Source organism: Pelmatolapia mariae, linkage group LG7 (assembly GCF_036321145.2).
Source record: "Pelmatolapia mariae isolate MD_Pm_ZW linkage group LG7, Pm_UMD_F_2, whole genome shotgun sequence".
NCBI lineage: Eukaryota > Metazoa > Chordata > Actinopteri > Cichliformes > Cichlidae > Pelmatolapia > Pelmatolapia mariae.
The window spans coordinates 21,130,446-21,146,821 of record NC_086233.1 but is presented as its reverse complement, the minus strand read 5'-3'; the positions used below and the strand labels follow the sequence as shown (position 1 = coordinate 21,146,821).

The window sequence follows — 16,376 nt, the reverse complement described above, 5'->3', positions numbered from 1 at the left end:
CCTCCTAGCACTGCAGTGATCTGTTTTACTGGACTGGGGTTCTGTTTCCCATTTTGTTTATTACTGACAGAGGCTTCTGGGTAGACAGTCTGTCAGCTACCCCGAGAGAAAACAAGCAGTGCTGTCCCATTGCTGTAGAGAAGCAGGGGGGTTGGAGTGGTGAGCCATAACTTTTAGGGCAGTGGCGGGTAACCATTCGAACATTAGTATTCCAGTGAGGCTGCCAGTGAGGGGAACAGGCCTAAGGACCCAATGCCTCACCCAAATGGAGGCCTGGATCTTCCATCAGACACTCAGTCTCTCTTTATGTGTCTAAGACGCCATGTTTTCCACCAACAAGAGTGATCCAGTGAAAAAGCACTGTATTCATTTTGGTAACGAGGTCATAGTGTTCAAAGATGGGAATTAAATTCAAGAACAGCGCTGGTTTCTCAGAGGGGAGCGTGAAGAGCAGACTGACGGTGCATTCAGGGACTGGATGGTAAGGCTGGGGCTGTGGATGCCACATCTTATTTATGGATTCACAAAGTGCAGGGTCAGGTCCTTCCACAGAAAGAATGAGTTTCCTTGAGGCAATAAAAAAGTCATGGTGATCGTCTGTCTGCTCGCGATGACTGCTGCAAGCAGCCTGCACTCTGGTAGATAAAGGGAGGAGGGGAAAGAGATGGAGATGTTTTTCCAGTTCCTTTCAGTAATTGTTGGTAGAACTGCACGGTTGCAAGATCTTTGTTTTTAGAAAAATTCATCTCGATTAGTCACCCCGAATAAATGCTTATGGTTGGTTACAATTCTCACACTTGATGCATGAGGCGAGGGGATAGGCTGGAATTTTTCTGTCATATTCTGCTAAATATAAGCCAAGTGTGGTTTCTCTCAACCAACACACTGAAGAGTTTTATGTCAGAGTTAAAGTTAACCAAAGTGCTGATCTTCAGATAACACAGAGATGGAAAGAAAAACAGGGGGGGTCAAAGGCAGAGTGTGAGAAACTGTAACTGAGGCCTAACTGACAATGACTGCATGAATGGAAGCAGAAGTGTTAGGCAGCTGCTTAACTGTCGCCTGTATGCAGCTAATGTAGTAAAAAATAATTGTAGGTGCTAGACTTGAAGCGATATTTATATTAAAGCGATCTCTTCATTTCAGCATTCTGCAACCACATGAAAAAAGGTGTTGGCAGATAAAAATCAGCATGAACTGAGAGGTTGCTGAACATCTGAGACCTTTCCTCTTTTTGCTTTGCAGCAGGAAGTCAGCGAGGTCCCCCTGATCCTGCCTTCAGAGAGCCTAACTAATGGCAACATGGAGGGGGATGAAGCTGCCGAAGTCGACGGCCTGGAGAGACCCGGAGCCACGCCCAAAGATTCTGATGATGTCGCTGTTACCGTGGAGAACCTGGATCCTGAGACGGACGCTGGTGAAGGAAGGGCGGCGGCCTTGGTGGCCGCAGCCAGGGCCGTAGTGTCAGAGGGCCAGCTGAAGCAGCGGCTGGCAGCAGGGGGTCACCCATGTGCCCAGTGCGATCGAGTCTTCATGTCCATGCAGGGCCTGAGGTCCCATGAGAGGAGCCACTCAGCCATGGCGCTGTTCAGCAAAGAAGACAAATACAGCTGCCAGTACTGCCAGTTTGTCTCGCCCTTCAGACACAAGTAAGTGGGAAGGATCGGGGGTTTATGACTGACACCTTTAATACCGCTTCCACAGTGCTGTCCCTTGTGTGTACTGTGGTACTGTTTTTAAAGAGTAGAGCGCAGTAAATTGAGACACTTTGGCTGAGGCAAGCACATATTCACCATATTGCTGTGTTATCTGTTGACTCTCCTTTGAACATTTTATCTTTCCTCACTGTCCAGTTCTTTTGATTTTTTGCTTTTCATTAAGATGAAGTTTTAAGATTTAGTGGCCCTTTTGCTTTGTCTCCTTTTAGAATAGTGCAAAGAAAATCCAAATGCGCATTTATATATACATAGGTGCAGATTTTTTAAGACATAGACTTTATTTAAGTGGGGAAATTTACTTGTTACTGCAACACAAGGGACAGGAAGAAAAAATGAATTAGAGTGATATTAGATAAATAAAATTAATGAGTCAAAATACTATACTGTGTACAAAAGGCTACTATATACAGTAAAATACTTAAAATTGCATATGTGTCCATAAAGCCCATCTACATGCTTAAATTTCAGTGAGCATGTTTTTTTTTTTAAAACTATACCAGTAGATTCTGGGTAAATGTTACAATATATGTATTTAAAGGCTCTTTCCCCCTCTTATATCCAGGAATCAGTGCTTTAGTGTGACTTAGATACACCAAACTTTCCAATTTTAGTGTTTTCTTTTCTTTCTTTTTTTTTGTAGCGGGGTTTGTGACTATCAAACATTTTAAATCTCAAAATATGTGTACAATTTGAATTTTTTTGATCAGTTTTTCACATTTGTGAAGCGATTTTAAAAACATGCCACAATCCCTCTTTAAAATAAGAAATACTGTATTTTGCATGCCACCAAAACGAAGCCTGTGTTGTATTCGTCCGATGTTCAGAATTAGGTTCTGGAAAAGCAAATTGTCACATATTTGGACAGATAATGGCCACTTGTCGTTAGAAAAATTGCCTTAATGTTAGCCCTTAAGCCGGGGAAGTTTCATAACGATCGCCATGCAAGCAGGATGAATGCAAAGACCATCTTCTTTAAGATGTCAGTCCTGCTTTATGGGGAGCTCTTACATGCAGCTACTTCTTGCTGAGAAGCTTCTTCCTGTTATTTGGCTATTGCTAGTGCTGTTTGGCTAAGTGGCTGGATTAGCAGATGCAGCCTTGAGGAAGTGCGATCAGTGTTAACCTCAGCGATACACATTGTGCACCCTGTGGTATTTGAATGCTCTGACTGTGAAGCAGCATTACTTGGAAATGTTTAGTTTGCGTTAGCAGTCACTTGGCAGGAGGCAGTGAGTCAGACATTAATCTATTAAAAATTACAGTTAAAAACGGATGAGTGGTTTGAACCCTTTGCAGCCCCAGTAAGCGGTATATTTAAGCTAAACGCCTCACCAGCCTTTACACCAGCTGCTCTTTAGATCAACTAGATGTTGAAGTCATTTTGTACAGAGCACAGTTTTACACCTTATTCTGTTTACCCTATCACAATCCCTTTGAATCTTCAATCTTCTCCAAGATTTCCTGCCTCCTAGGAGAGAAAGACAAGCATTACAAGCGAGGCAGACATTTTTTTTTTTTTTTTTTTTTTGGTAGCGTGATTTGTTTTATCCATCACAGAGACACAGAGCGAGAGGGGAAAGAGAGAGTCCTCATCTCCTCTGAGCTCCCAGGTGTAATCCCTCTGTACTGTATGTGCCCTGACCCAGAAAGAAGCCGCATTCCCATGCCACCTAGGAGGCTGGCATTAAAAACACAGCTACCGTCCCCACAGGCACTCACACACTCATTCCCACCAGGGGATTGTGGGTAGATGAGTTCACCCCACGGCTCCTTGTTCTGTAGTCATTGGAAATGTGCGGCTGTTGTTTGCGAGGTAAACAGAATCGAGCGCTTTAGACGCCGCTGAAAAGAAGAAGGGAAAAAAACCCCGCTGTTGAAATCATCAAAGTGGATGCTGTAGAGCAGAGCGCTCCCTCTTTCTTTCTCGTACTCCCGTCTTGTCACTGACTCTCTTTTGTCCTCATTTCATCCATTTTTCTCATTTTATCCCCTTATCTCATATCCTCCCTTATGTGTTTTGCTGTTGTTGTTGTTTTTAACTTCTTTTTTTACTTTGTTTCATTGCCAGTCTGGACCGACATGTGCAGTCTCACCACGGGCACCACAAGCCCTTCAGGTGTAAGCTCTGCCCCTTTAAATCTGCCTACGTGAGCCGCTTGAAGAGCCACCTGCATAAGGCACACACAGGTAAATAAAAAAAACATTTCCTAGACCCATATACCTACCAACTTCCTGATTATCTTCTGCAAAAAGATGTTCTGTGTGATTATCGAGCACAACTCAACTAGTGGGTTAGCCTTAGCAGCATTTTAACCATTCACTAAATCCAGGGATTTAGTTTGAATTCCTATTTTAACACTTAAAGCCCAAGTGAGCATTTGTATTTTTAATATTATGTATTAATTTAATTCTATTATTAACATTTTCTTTATTGGGGAACCTAGCATGCTACAAAAGTGAAGGTTTACTGGCCGTTGTGGCATAATGAGATTGTTTTTGTTGTTGAGGGAGCCAGGCAGCAGACAGCGATTTGAATTCATGTTAATGCAAATGCGGAAAATCTCCACCTGAGCTATCAAAACACAAGCAAAATGAAGCAACCTTGAAACTGGTGAGGCAGATAAGCTAGTCCTACAGAGGATTTGCATAATACTATGAAGAAAGATCGGTAAGACGCGCTACATCCGGGATGTCAAATATAAGGCTTGGAGGCCAGAATCTGTCCAGCAAAGACTCCAATCTAGCCCACTGTGAGGCTCTGGAAAATGTGAAACATATTTTCATAACTTTTATAGGTTTTCCTAATGATAAAGACCTCCACCACGTCCATGTATACTGATTTAACTTCCAACTTTTTTTCAATTTGTAATAAGTCAATCTGATCTGTAAAGGTCAGAAATTTTACAGTGGGTCCATAGTTTACAATTTATTTCTTACAGTTTAAGCCCAAAGATTCCTTTAATTTGTTATGGCTGCAAGTGTAGTTAAACCTCTTTACACTGACAGAAAGAGCAGTTTCACTGGTTAAGATCAAAGTGGGATGTATGTGGCCCACAATGTAAGTCTGACTTCCCCGCTCTAGATCTTTGAAGCAAACCGATGTTTAGTTACATTCAATAAGTGGAATTGTGAAAACAATCAGCATTGAATGTTTCCATTCACAGTGCTTTTGTATTGAAGCTACCAGGAATTTATATTGAAGATATTCTTACTAGAAGTAGTTCAGTGCTGTGTGTGGCAAGCCAATGTTAGAGTTAGATTTGGATCAGGATGCTGCTTCCTTTTAAGATGTTAAGCAAATACATTTAACAGAAGCAGGAAGTACAAGGCTGGAAATCCCCATGGGAACATTCAGAACATCAAAACCAAAAATTATAAAGTAAAGCTTGCACCAGTGTGCAGTTATATGCTATAATAGAGCATAAAGTAATAAAATGGGTCACTGTATTGGGCTTCAATTTGTAAATGAGAGATAAGCTGTGATAACCTCATTGTAACCTTTTGTATTTTATGAAGTACTCTTTTTGTGTGGCTCCCTAACCTGCGCTGAAAGCTTTTTAATGAACCAAGGATTACTTTTTTTATGAGCTCTTCGTTCAGGTGCAAATTCAAACTTTCAAATAGCAATCAAATCAAATTTCTTCTAAGTCTAAAATATGGGACCAGCTTCAGCATTTTTGCTTGAAGTTTAAGAAGCTTTAATAAACGCTGCAACTCAGGGGGAGCCCTGTTGCCAATAGGGTATTACATTTGCTCCAGATTTCCTCAAAGGGCTTTGTTTGTGGTCGGGGATGTGTTTATCATCACCGCTTTCCTTAACAAATGCTCCCTAATTAGCTATCTAGAACCATGTGCAGGTCTTTGCAAGCCTAGTATGTGTAAAACTTCTGTGTTGATGTAAAAATCAAGTCTAACGCCTCATGATCCTCAATATTCTTCCAGGTGAGCAGCACACATACAAGTGCTTGTCCTGCCCCTTCACTTCTATGACCATCAGCCAGCTGAAGGAGCACTCTCTGAGAGACCACGGTGAAGTCTTGACCCTTCCCAAACTCCGAGCAGCCAACCAGGCTGCGCATGCCACCCTCAGGCCCCCCCGTCCGACCAGTAATCCAGAACAGACTCCCATAGCGCCTGATGGTATGAGATCATGCGTAATCTTCATTAAGCATTGTTTTCTTCGGTTTGTCTCTGGGTGAAAGGAACAAATTATAATATTTTATCTAGTGAGATTTATAGGTGCTGGTAAGCAGCAGGTTCCTGGTTCACCACAGTCGACTACAGCATTTTCCAGCTTTGAATCTTACATTTAATGCAATTCACTGCATAGAAGTTATATAGAAAACTGCAGGAGCTCATGTGTAATGTTTATTATAGTCAAATAGGAGCCAGCATGAAGTAGCTGTCACTGAGGGTGTATGCATTTAACTGTATAATTGGTTGCCAGGGTAATCTCAGGTGTCTATATGGGGTATCATTGGGAAACAACCTCTCATGACCAATCACTTCTGTCGAAACACACATTTCAGTCACTTGAATGTCACGGTCCTCCCATCCCCGAAATATCAGACATTCTCAATGTATGCTTGAATATGCAGGCAGGAAAGTGCCGTCACATTGAGGGGGGATAGTGTTAATAAAATTAAGCGGGGATGCCTAACAAGCATAGCCATCTGTAGAAGTGAGTCTGGTATTCGTGAGTCATGCATTTATGCTGGAGAAATGCTTTAATGTAGTACTGTGGCTGTTTAGATTTGACTACGTAAGACACTGTTTTTCCACAGAATATGTTCAGACAGGGACGCGCCGTGACTCTAGGCTGGTGTAGAAGTAAACCCCTTGATGTAATGCCATGTTTGAGGTGTTATAGTGGCTTTGCAGCGGCTGCTTTAGCTTGCAGACTGTTCTTGGCAGCAGCTGTCACCTTGCTGCTGGAGCTGTGGAATCTTCCCTGGAGCTGAAGCGGGGCAGCATTCCTCAATGCACCATCCACCACTGTCAGCTGTGCCCCACCAAGACAAATGAAGCATTGAGAAAGAGCGGGGCTGACATATTGAATGTCTCTTTACTGAGCCAAACTAGCTACCTTCAGCTGAATGTCTTAAATTCAAACAGAGGGAGTTTGTCTTGTTGGCAGGGTGTCTTGAAAAAGATTTCCATTTGATTGCCCGGTATTAGCGGCAATGTTTACTTGAATTTCTTGGAAAATTCCTCTTAACAGTTGTACCTGGCAGAATTAAGAAAATAAAACCAAAAGGTCTTTGAAATCCAGCCTGATCATCGCTTTTAGCAAAATGGCAGTGCAGGCGTATTAGTTTGATCCACACCATATCTCGGTGACTACTAAACTGCTATACACGCTCATCATCCCCGCAGGATGAATAATTAATAGCTTTAGGAACTCTATAAAGCAAAGGATTAGGTTAAATTTTTTCCCAGTGCTTTAGTTTATGACCAAATACCTGCAAAGCGAGTGAGTTTCTAAAGGTTTCAGCTGTACTTACAATGTGTGTTAGCTTGCAGGTAACTCCTTTATGACTTCCGTGTTAGCTTTTCCAATTTGAGGCCGACAGCTTGGCAGTTAGTGTAGGCAGCCGCTATCGTAAGGCGTTCTCCTCCTTTCCTTTAACTTTCCCACACAGGTATTCCATCTCTAATTCAGTACAATAAATAGTTTTAGCCCTTAATGAACAATTTAAGAAGCCACATCCCCACCAAACTACAGAATCTGCTCTTCATCTTCCGTCTCATCTCCATACCTCCTCCACATCGCGGAGAAGATATTACGGGAATTAATCAAGCGTGGCGCTGTTTAATTTAATAGAGCTCTTCCGCCTCCTCTGCCCAAGTCAAAAAATGGATCTCAAGAATTTTGTAACAGCAAAGTTTCAAAGAAAAGTTGTTGAGTTTTTTTCCCCATTCCCTGCTTGCTTTCGCCTACTCTTAGTGCTGAATGAGGTATTTTTCACACGGAGAGATACTCTGTTAGTGTCACTGTAGTTTATTTATTGATGTGTTGGAGGCTCAAACTAGGACGAGAATATGAGCCGGCTCGATGATATTATAGAGGAGGGAAAGAGGCAGGGTACAAAATGACAACAGGCACAGTTACACTTCGGCGGGGGTGTGAGGGACATTTGGTGTAAGCACATCTGAACACCTCTTCTTTACAGAGGCATGAATCATATATGGCCCTTTTATTCAACGTTATGTATTCTTTCTATTGACTTACTGAAGACTTTATTAGGACCACGTACCTTTTCGTATGTGTATCTAAACAGCCACTTATTTGACAGCAGTGTAGTAGCACAATCTTGCTGATACACGTTAGAAGCTTGTGTTAGTGTTCCTCTGTGGCATAATTGTCAGTTCCAGACAGGCTGATTTGGTGGTTTGAGTGTTTTCGAAGCTGCTGATCTCATGAGATTTTCACACAGTCTCTAGAGATCACTACTGAGCACCTCGATGGCAGTCGGATATTGTTTGAATGCTACAGCCTATCGGAGGACTGTTGCTGACCTCACACATCCCTTTATGATACAGTTAACCCTCTAATAGTGACATTTAAGCATAGTAAGTAAAAGATATTGCACACTGGTTTCATTAAAATGACACAACCGTGCTCCTCGGTGACACCCCCCCAGTCACCAGATCCGAGTCTAACACCTTTGGGATGTGGCGTAAAGTGTGGTTCATAGCATGCAGCTGACAAATCTGCGGAAATTATGCGATGCATTCATGTCGGCGTGGAGGAGAACCTCAAAGGAAAGTTTCCAGCATTTGTAAATAACTGAGGGTCTGTTGAGAGCAAATCGAAGCTTTTCCCAGTGTTAGTTATGGCGCTCATAATAAACTCCCTGGTGAAATGTTTACTCCTTTAAAAAAATTAAATGTTAATGAAATGTAATCAGACCTCTTACATAAACTGAACAAAACTGGGGGATCAATTGATCCAAGTAGATAAAGTAGGTTAAACTCCACCCTGCTGTGCAAAAAAATTCATCAGCTCGACAACTTCACCGTGCGCTGGAGTCAGTCGGTAACTGATGATGATGATGAGTTGTGGTTGGAGTGGTTACTTGGTGAGGGAAGACAATAATCAAGTCCTGCCACCTTGTATACAAATCCTGTCCTATGGTAAAACATAGAACATCTAAAGATAAAGCATCAATGTAAAAAGCGATCTTACTTGCCAGACATTACATTTTCCCCATGTGTCACCTTTTATTAAACCCTGAGGTTGTCTAAATGCCTCCGCCTCTCTCTCTCAGATCCGTCATACCTGGAGCCAGTGGATGTTCGTCAGCAGCTCAGTCATTACCAGCTGGCCTCCCGCAGTCAAATGTCTTCCAGCTCGACACCTGGTGGCTCAACGGTGGCCGACAATCGTCCTGAGAATATCCTCACGTGCGAGTTCTGTGAGTTCAGCTCCGGATACATGCAGAGTCTACGGCGTCACTACAGGGACCGTCACGGTGGCAAGAAGCTCTTCAAATGCAAAGACTGTTCCTTTTTCACCTGCTACAAGTAAGTGAAAAACAAAATTTAACAGAGAAATGTAGAAAGACGTCCACACATTGCACTTAGTATTGGCACATTTGCAGGCGCTCATTTAACCTCATAAAGTCTGAACCGTGAAATAATTGCCTGAAAATTCCCTTTTGGAAACTGGAGTGTTTGCTGAAGTTTCTGACAATTTTTTTTTTTAAAGAAATTAAATATTTGCATATATGAGTTTTAATTTCCATCATTTTTGCCACAGTTGGCGCTTTTGTGGAGTTTATTGCTTAAAAACATATTCTACAATGTATTCAGCTTTTTCAGGAAAACAAAAATCTCACATCTTAATTCACAAAAACTCTCCGATCAAATATGAAAAACTTACAGGGTCTGTCTGTCTTTTAATCTGCCTCAGGAATACCTTCACCATGCACGTAGAGGCGGGTCACTACAACAACATGCCAGAGGACCTTGCTAAAGACCTGCGCTGCCCTCTCTGCCTCTACCACACCAAACGCAAGAGCAACATGATCGATCACATTGTTCTGCACAGAGGTACGCTGCCTTCAAAATGGAACCGGCCACATAGTATGCTTTTCTGTTTTTTTTACAAGTCAACTTTATCGGTGGGTCATGCTGTGGGAGACTGGTTTTTAATGCTGTGGCTCAGGTGGTAGAATTAATCTCAGGGTCAAAGGGTCAGTTCGCGTGCATATTGTTTTTTTTTTTTCTAGCACTTACCATTTAGGAGTGAAACCAGCTACAAAAGGAACGGCGTGTGTTGTGGTGAGATCTGAAGACCTTTGGTGTCGGCGCTGCTGCCAGTTTGGCGACTGTTTGCTAGCTCTTGAGTTGTTCTTTAACTCTTGTTCTTTTTGTGTAGTAAACAGACATGAGCCAGCAAGACACCATCTCCATAGTTTCTCTCTCCAGTGCATTTTCTAAAATGTCAAAACATTCCTTTTACAGCAAACGCCATTAGATTCATAGTCGGCGTCATACTGCCTGTGCTGGCATTTGCAGTGTTCAACATGAGGGAGACGGTTAAATGATATTTGAGTCAGGACTACTACAGTCAAAGGAAGATTGTTATTTCCATCTGCTGTAATTTATACTTGGCGGTATGCCTCGGCTGTGGTGTAGGACAGCACAGATCCCCCATGCAGGGGAGAGCAGGCGTTAGCGTCAGTAGATATGACACTGATGAGAGACCCAACATGAAAGGAGCTGGTGTGGAGGTGGGTTGCAGCCACAGCGAATTGTAGGCAAGTTAAAGAGGCTTAAATAAACACGCCCCATGTGAGATTTGCCAATCTGATACATAGAGGTTTCTCATCTGAGCCATCAGCTGATGTGGGCTAGCACTGTGATCAGCTGATCTGCCGGAACTGCAGCTGAGCTCGGCTTCTCGCCTTGCCTGGTCTGCTGTGCTCGACGTTTCTGAGTGATGGACAAGTCAAACGTTTAAATTTCTCCTGACAAGAATATTTTTCATGTATTTCTATTGCGAGGAATAAAAACATGCCAGTAAAATTAACGGTAACACAAGCAATACCAACAGTCTTTACATGTTGTGTGGAGCTTTTTTTTTTTCTTTTCAATAGTTAAAGCATCACTTTCTGTAAATGAAAGCGTTTAAAGTGACAGATAACAAAAGCAAGCAGAGAGAAGTGCGACTGCATTTATAGTGTTCGGGTACTTTTTATGATAGAAAACGTGTCTGTAGGGAAACTCAAGAAAATGGCAAAATCGCTTTTACCATCCACTACCTGTATTTCCTCCTTACTTTCTCCCCTTCACTCTCTCCTCTCACTCCACCAGAGGAGCGCGTGGCTCCATTGGAGGTCAGCCGCTCCAAGCTGTCGCGTCACCTTCAGGGCCTGGTTTTCCGTTGTCACAAATGCACCTTCACATGCTCCAGTGACCAGGCCCTGCAGCTGCACCTGCAAAAGCACGCTGAGATCAAGCCCTACCAGTGCCAGCTCTGCTATTATGACACCAATAGACGGATCCAGCTAGAGGACCATCTACGCCTTGAGCACAAGGTCGGTTGGAGTTCACGTATAATGGTGTGGTGTTCAAGTAAATTCATACTAGTAGTTCTGAATCATGGTGTCGTTTGGCAGACGAGAGAGCCTTGCTTTTCACTGTAAGAGTGTCTTAATAAACATGTTTGGATAGTATTTAATTATTGCTCTTCTCACTTGGTGTAACGTAAGATGTTCATCACTTAAAGTCTGAATAGTCTTACTCAGTCCCAATGTGTAAAGAAGGAAAATCTAGTATTATAAAAACATTACACACAAACACACATTCATTTTTTTAAATATTAGCATTACATTTTTAAAAATTTAAGCGTTTAAAAAACGCATTAAGCATTTAAAATATAGATTGTTATTTGGCAAGAAAAGGAGTTTCACGTTAAGTCACCAAAGTCCAGTGAAAATTATACTTACAGTACAATAAAGCAACAGATCAGGGGAACACTGTACAGTTGGCAGTGTTCTGGACCCCAGGCAGTGTTGCACAAAAGTACTGTACCTCCGAAAGGGAGGAAATAAGCAAAATAATGCATTGCTTTGTCTTTTTCTTTTTTTCAAAGCACGAGTAATTTGCAAAACATTACTTTTAAGTAACAAGAAGTACTCTTGAGAACACAAACTACCACCAAGGCAGCTCGCTCAAGGCAGTATTTACTTTTAAGGGAGTACTGTTATATTTTTTATATACTCTTTGTTGTTTCTTTGTTCTTTTTAAATGTACGTTAAGACGTTTGTAGTGCAGTAAAAATCAGAAAAGGGCAACTTGACAGACGTTTACTTTGATTACACAAACACGTGTAGGAGTAGGTAATGGTAATAAGTATTGATTTGTAAATAACTGGCCATGAATAAATTGAGCTTATTACATAATATTATGCTACAGTATATATTTCTAACCAACTAGGCAGCTCTTTCTTTCTAAAAATGGTATTTAAAGATGTACCATATTTTAGGGTCATATTGAAAGAAAGGCGGAAATGTAAAATGAAATGCCAGTATCATGCCAATATATTGCCTTTGTTTGTAATGTTGCCAATACAAACAAAGGCAATAAGCACACTTTTAAAAATAAAAAATGCATTTTATGACCTTATTTGACCTTATTTGACCTCGAGAAGAGGTCCAAGGTTACGTCATATTCAGAATCCCCGTAGATCTTTACCTTTTTGTCTATATTTGCACACAGGTTTAAATAGCTCTATATAGCATTGTCGACACGTCGTTAGCACGTTGACCTTCAGATCAAGCCTTTGACCTTGAAGGAGAGGTCAGAGGTCAAATGTAACATAATGTTTTAAATCTTTATACAGTACTTTCTATATGTTGACAATACTCAACACACTTGTAAGAATCAGAGTTTCTGAGTCGTAAAGCTTTTTCTGAGTTTTCAACCAATAAATAATGAAGTTGGCCTTGGTGTATGCAACCCAGATTTTAATGGATATTTAACATTCAGTTTTACCAGAATTCATTCAAAACTGTTGGAGCTACTGTATCGTGTTTACAGGCAGAATGACAGGAACGCATGCAAACGAATAACAAAATATAACCTCCTCGTCAGAGGTAAGAAGTAACAACCTCAAGGGCTGTCAGTGAGCGCAGCAGTCAAACTAGATGTGTACCTCTTTTTTTTTTTTTTTTTTCTCTCCCTCTGACTATGTAATGATAAGTCATATTAAAATTGAAACAACAGTAATCAGTCCCCATTAGCATATATTTGTGGTATTTGAAAAGTTGCACCAGGAATAAATAGGAAAGTCTTTACTGTTTACTTGGGTGTTGTAGGTTAACCTTATTAAGAGCAGGCAACTCACTGCTAAGCATTTTTTTATATAACTAATCAAATGACCAAAAAAAAAAGAGCCACATTTTTCCAAATAGTAGCTCAGCATGGGGTAAAATTTGTAGAGGCTGCTCTGGGTTTGACATTAAAATCTGCTCATTTTAAGGTAGAAAAAACTGCCTCAGTGATTCTGCTGACATTTGTTACGCCTGCGATTTTATTCATTTATTTTTACATGAAACCTTAGTTGGTCATAAACTAGAGGACTGGAGTGTCTGCAATTAGAATAAAAATATGTAGATGCTCTCATATTATCAATAGGCTCCATTTCAAAGTCTCCCTTTATCTATCAAGGTGTAACAAAACTAAAGAAGGGCAGTGCATTGATACATTGGGGTGAGACGAGTAGGTGTCATATTGCTACAGTTTCAGTATATTCTTACAAATCAATCCAGGAGAGGAAAAAGAGTTAATCTATTACTCTCTCTTAACCCTTTAGAGCCGAGCGTAGCGCCCCCGCTACAATTTGCGTATCTATTTTTAAATCCCTGTATCACTGCAACCACGTAAGCTAGCGCAATAATTTTTTTTGCATATGAAACCGGAGAAGTTGTACTTACATCTTATGCCATCAGCTTGTCCTAGGTCACGGTTTTCTTCCACATATAGCTTTGCAAAAACTGCATAAAAAGCGCTTGCAGCAACAAAAACATAATATTCCAGAAACACGCTTTGCCGATCCGATCAGCTGTTCATAACACTTCCTACATAGACGTCAGCGCGAACTTTCGCATGTCCGCCATTACCTGCCCGAAACCGGAAGTGACGTCATTTTCGCGGAAATGTAGTTTTTTTTACTGTCAGGGCCTCAGAGCCTATACTGGTGTTTTTAAAAGTTATCTTTGACTTTATGACTTTCTGTGTCGTTTCTGGGATGCTTAGAACTCAAATTGCACTGCTGGAAATAGTTTATTTTGATGCATATGCTGCTTTTTTGCAAATTTGCACTATAATATTTATTTTCGTTTTTCCTGCAGTATATAAAAATTGGTGTATTTCAAAAGTAAAACTATGAAGACACTTCAAATAAATTTCCTGTGGTGGGAAACTAGTTTGTGCAACTTTTTTGTATTTACAGTTTTGAGGGATAAGCCTCTTAAATTTCTCTAACTAGAAATATATGTTAAAAAAACAAAAACGATTTTCAATTTTTTTGTAGTTTATTGCACTTTTTTGCAATTTATGTAATTACTATGCACTTAATGCATACATATTATTAAAATTTGGGCTGTAATGGTTGTATTGATGTATATCAACTTGAAATGCTCCCAAAATTGGCACTACAGCATGTAAAAATATAATATAAGCTCTGGCGGACTTGGTTCTATGGTAGGTCTTAAAGGGTTAATAGGGATAAGATGATGAGATGATGTGCGATGGTAGGTGGAAAGAGCTTTAAAGGGCACCCTCTTAAGTTCTTTTTCAACCTTTACCTGAGATTTCACCCAATGCTTGTTGGGATAAAGTCAAACCCAGCTTTTAGTTGAAAAACGATTTGCTTGCTTCAGAGCCATAATTTTCACACATTTTCACACATAATTTATAATCATATCTGTTTGATTCAGCCGTGCAGTCCTCTTTTTATGAGACGTCTATAAATACTTTTTTACAATGGAAGAGGTCAGTACAGCCTTTTTTTTTCCTGCCTCTTCACTGGTTGTTGTGTATTTAACCTATATAAAAAGTCAGTTTTGAGTTTTTATATGAATTTATATGAATTCAGAGCTATTTCAGATCATCTTTGTTTTGTTTTTTCCTGTTTCAGATTAATGGTAGTTCTGAAAAACTTTCAGACTGTTAGAAGGAAGCATGACAGATCAGGTTTCTTCCTGGGTGAGGCAGCAGGCTAAGCAGGCTTATTCATGCTAAAGGATGATGTGAGTTGAGGTTTGGAGGGTTGCAGTTCTGTGTCTTCAGGGAGTATGGGAGGAGGAAATTACTCAGAAAGAGTGAGATAATAGGTGACAAGATGCATGAGATATTGGAACAAGTTTCCTTCCTTTGTTAAATGTTCTATTTTAAATTATCTGAGTTCGTCAACTAAGGATACAAAAATCTCCTTGCATAATTCTTGTGAATCAGACGGAACTTTAACTGAGAAGTAGAGCGTTCAGCAAAAGCTGTGACTGTTTAAAAAAAGACAGGCGTTCACCTGCTAAGGCCTTACAAAAACCAGACATTTCAGTTGTTTGAGCACTTTGGTCTATAAATAACCACCAAAACTCACTTTGACTGATACCAGGAATTTCTGTGCTTGTGCTAAAAATATACCGCTTTCACCATGACTGTCGTATCCCATACAGGCAGGATGTGGACTTGTGTTACAGTGAATGAATATAGGTCAGAGAAACATAGCTGCTGGAGGAAAAATTACATCAAAAACCAAATCCAAGCAGAAACAGTTAGCTTTGTGGTCTCAACCCAGATCTGGAATTTCTAACAGGTTTTCATTGTGTTTTCATTTTCCTGCTTAAAATCAAACAAACAAAAAAGGCCAAACATGCACATTCTGATGTTGTTAAAGCCTGGAAAGTTTCAACTCTGATTTCGGGGAGCAAGCAGGGGGAGCTCCTTGAAATAAACCCTGGTTGACGAACACCACACTAACCTGAAAAACACACATCTCCTGTCTCCGATTAGGTAATCCGCAACTTTGAACTGATGGGCCGGGTCAACCTGGACCAGCTGGACATGATAAAGGATCAAGGCAGCAGTGCTGAGGAGGAGGAGGAGAGAGAAACTATGGAGATGGTGTCAGATGGAAAAGTGGCCCTGGAGGAAGAAGAGGAGGAAGCAGAGGAGGAGGATGACGATAATGTGGGAATGGAAATCATTGAGAACATGGTGGAGGGCCAGACAGAGATGGACGATGAAGAGATGGAGGAAAACGTCAAAGACGAAGACGATGAGGTGGAAGAAGTAGAAGAAGTGGAGGATGAGGAGGACGAAGAGGAAGTCCAGGAAGTGGGGGAAGGGAAGCCTGCCCCTCAAGGTAACGTCATATCCAAAAAACTGTTACTTTACGACTGGCCTCTCAAATCCAAAACTATATTATTACTTCTTCTTTTTTTTTTTTAACTGCACTATAAAAGTAGAATAGACTCTTTGACGAAGACCACAGTGCAAAGGATTATGTGAAGTAAAGCTGACCTATGTTTGTGCTATACATTATCTCCTGTGTCTCTCTTTGATCTCAGTAAACATGCCCATAAGTAGGACATGCAACAATATTCTGGAAGTATGATTTATCTCGATTCCATAACATTTATCTCT

The 16,376-nt window shown here is 40.8% G+C and overlaps 1 protein-coding gene across 3 annotated transcripts in view; it reads left to right on the top strand.

Moving 5' to 3' along the window:
• Positions 1-16,376, top strand: part of znf462 (zinc finger protein 462) — a 56,769-nt gene that overhangs the window by 34,080 nt on the left and 6,313 nt on the right. For 2 of the 3 annotated variants that reach the window (XM_063478408.1, XM_063478409.1), the window contains exons 5-11: positions 1,246-1,649; positions 3,787-3,905; positions 5,661-5,858; positions 8,990-9,245; positions 9,634-9,773; positions 11,040-11,263; positions 15,744-16,095. In XM_063478408.1, the coding sequence (XP_063334478.1) occupies positions 1,246-1,649; positions 3,787-3,905; positions 5,661-5,858; positions 8,990-9,245; positions 9,634-9,773; positions 11,040-11,263; positions 15,744-16,095 (1,693 nt within the window). The remainder of the gene's footprint in view (positions 1-1,245; positions 1,650-3,786; positions 3,906-5,660; positions 5,859-8,989; positions 9,246-9,633; positions 9,774-11,039; positions 11,264-15,743; positions 16,096-16,376) is intronic. The other variant, XM_063478410.1, reaches the window with a different exon arrangement.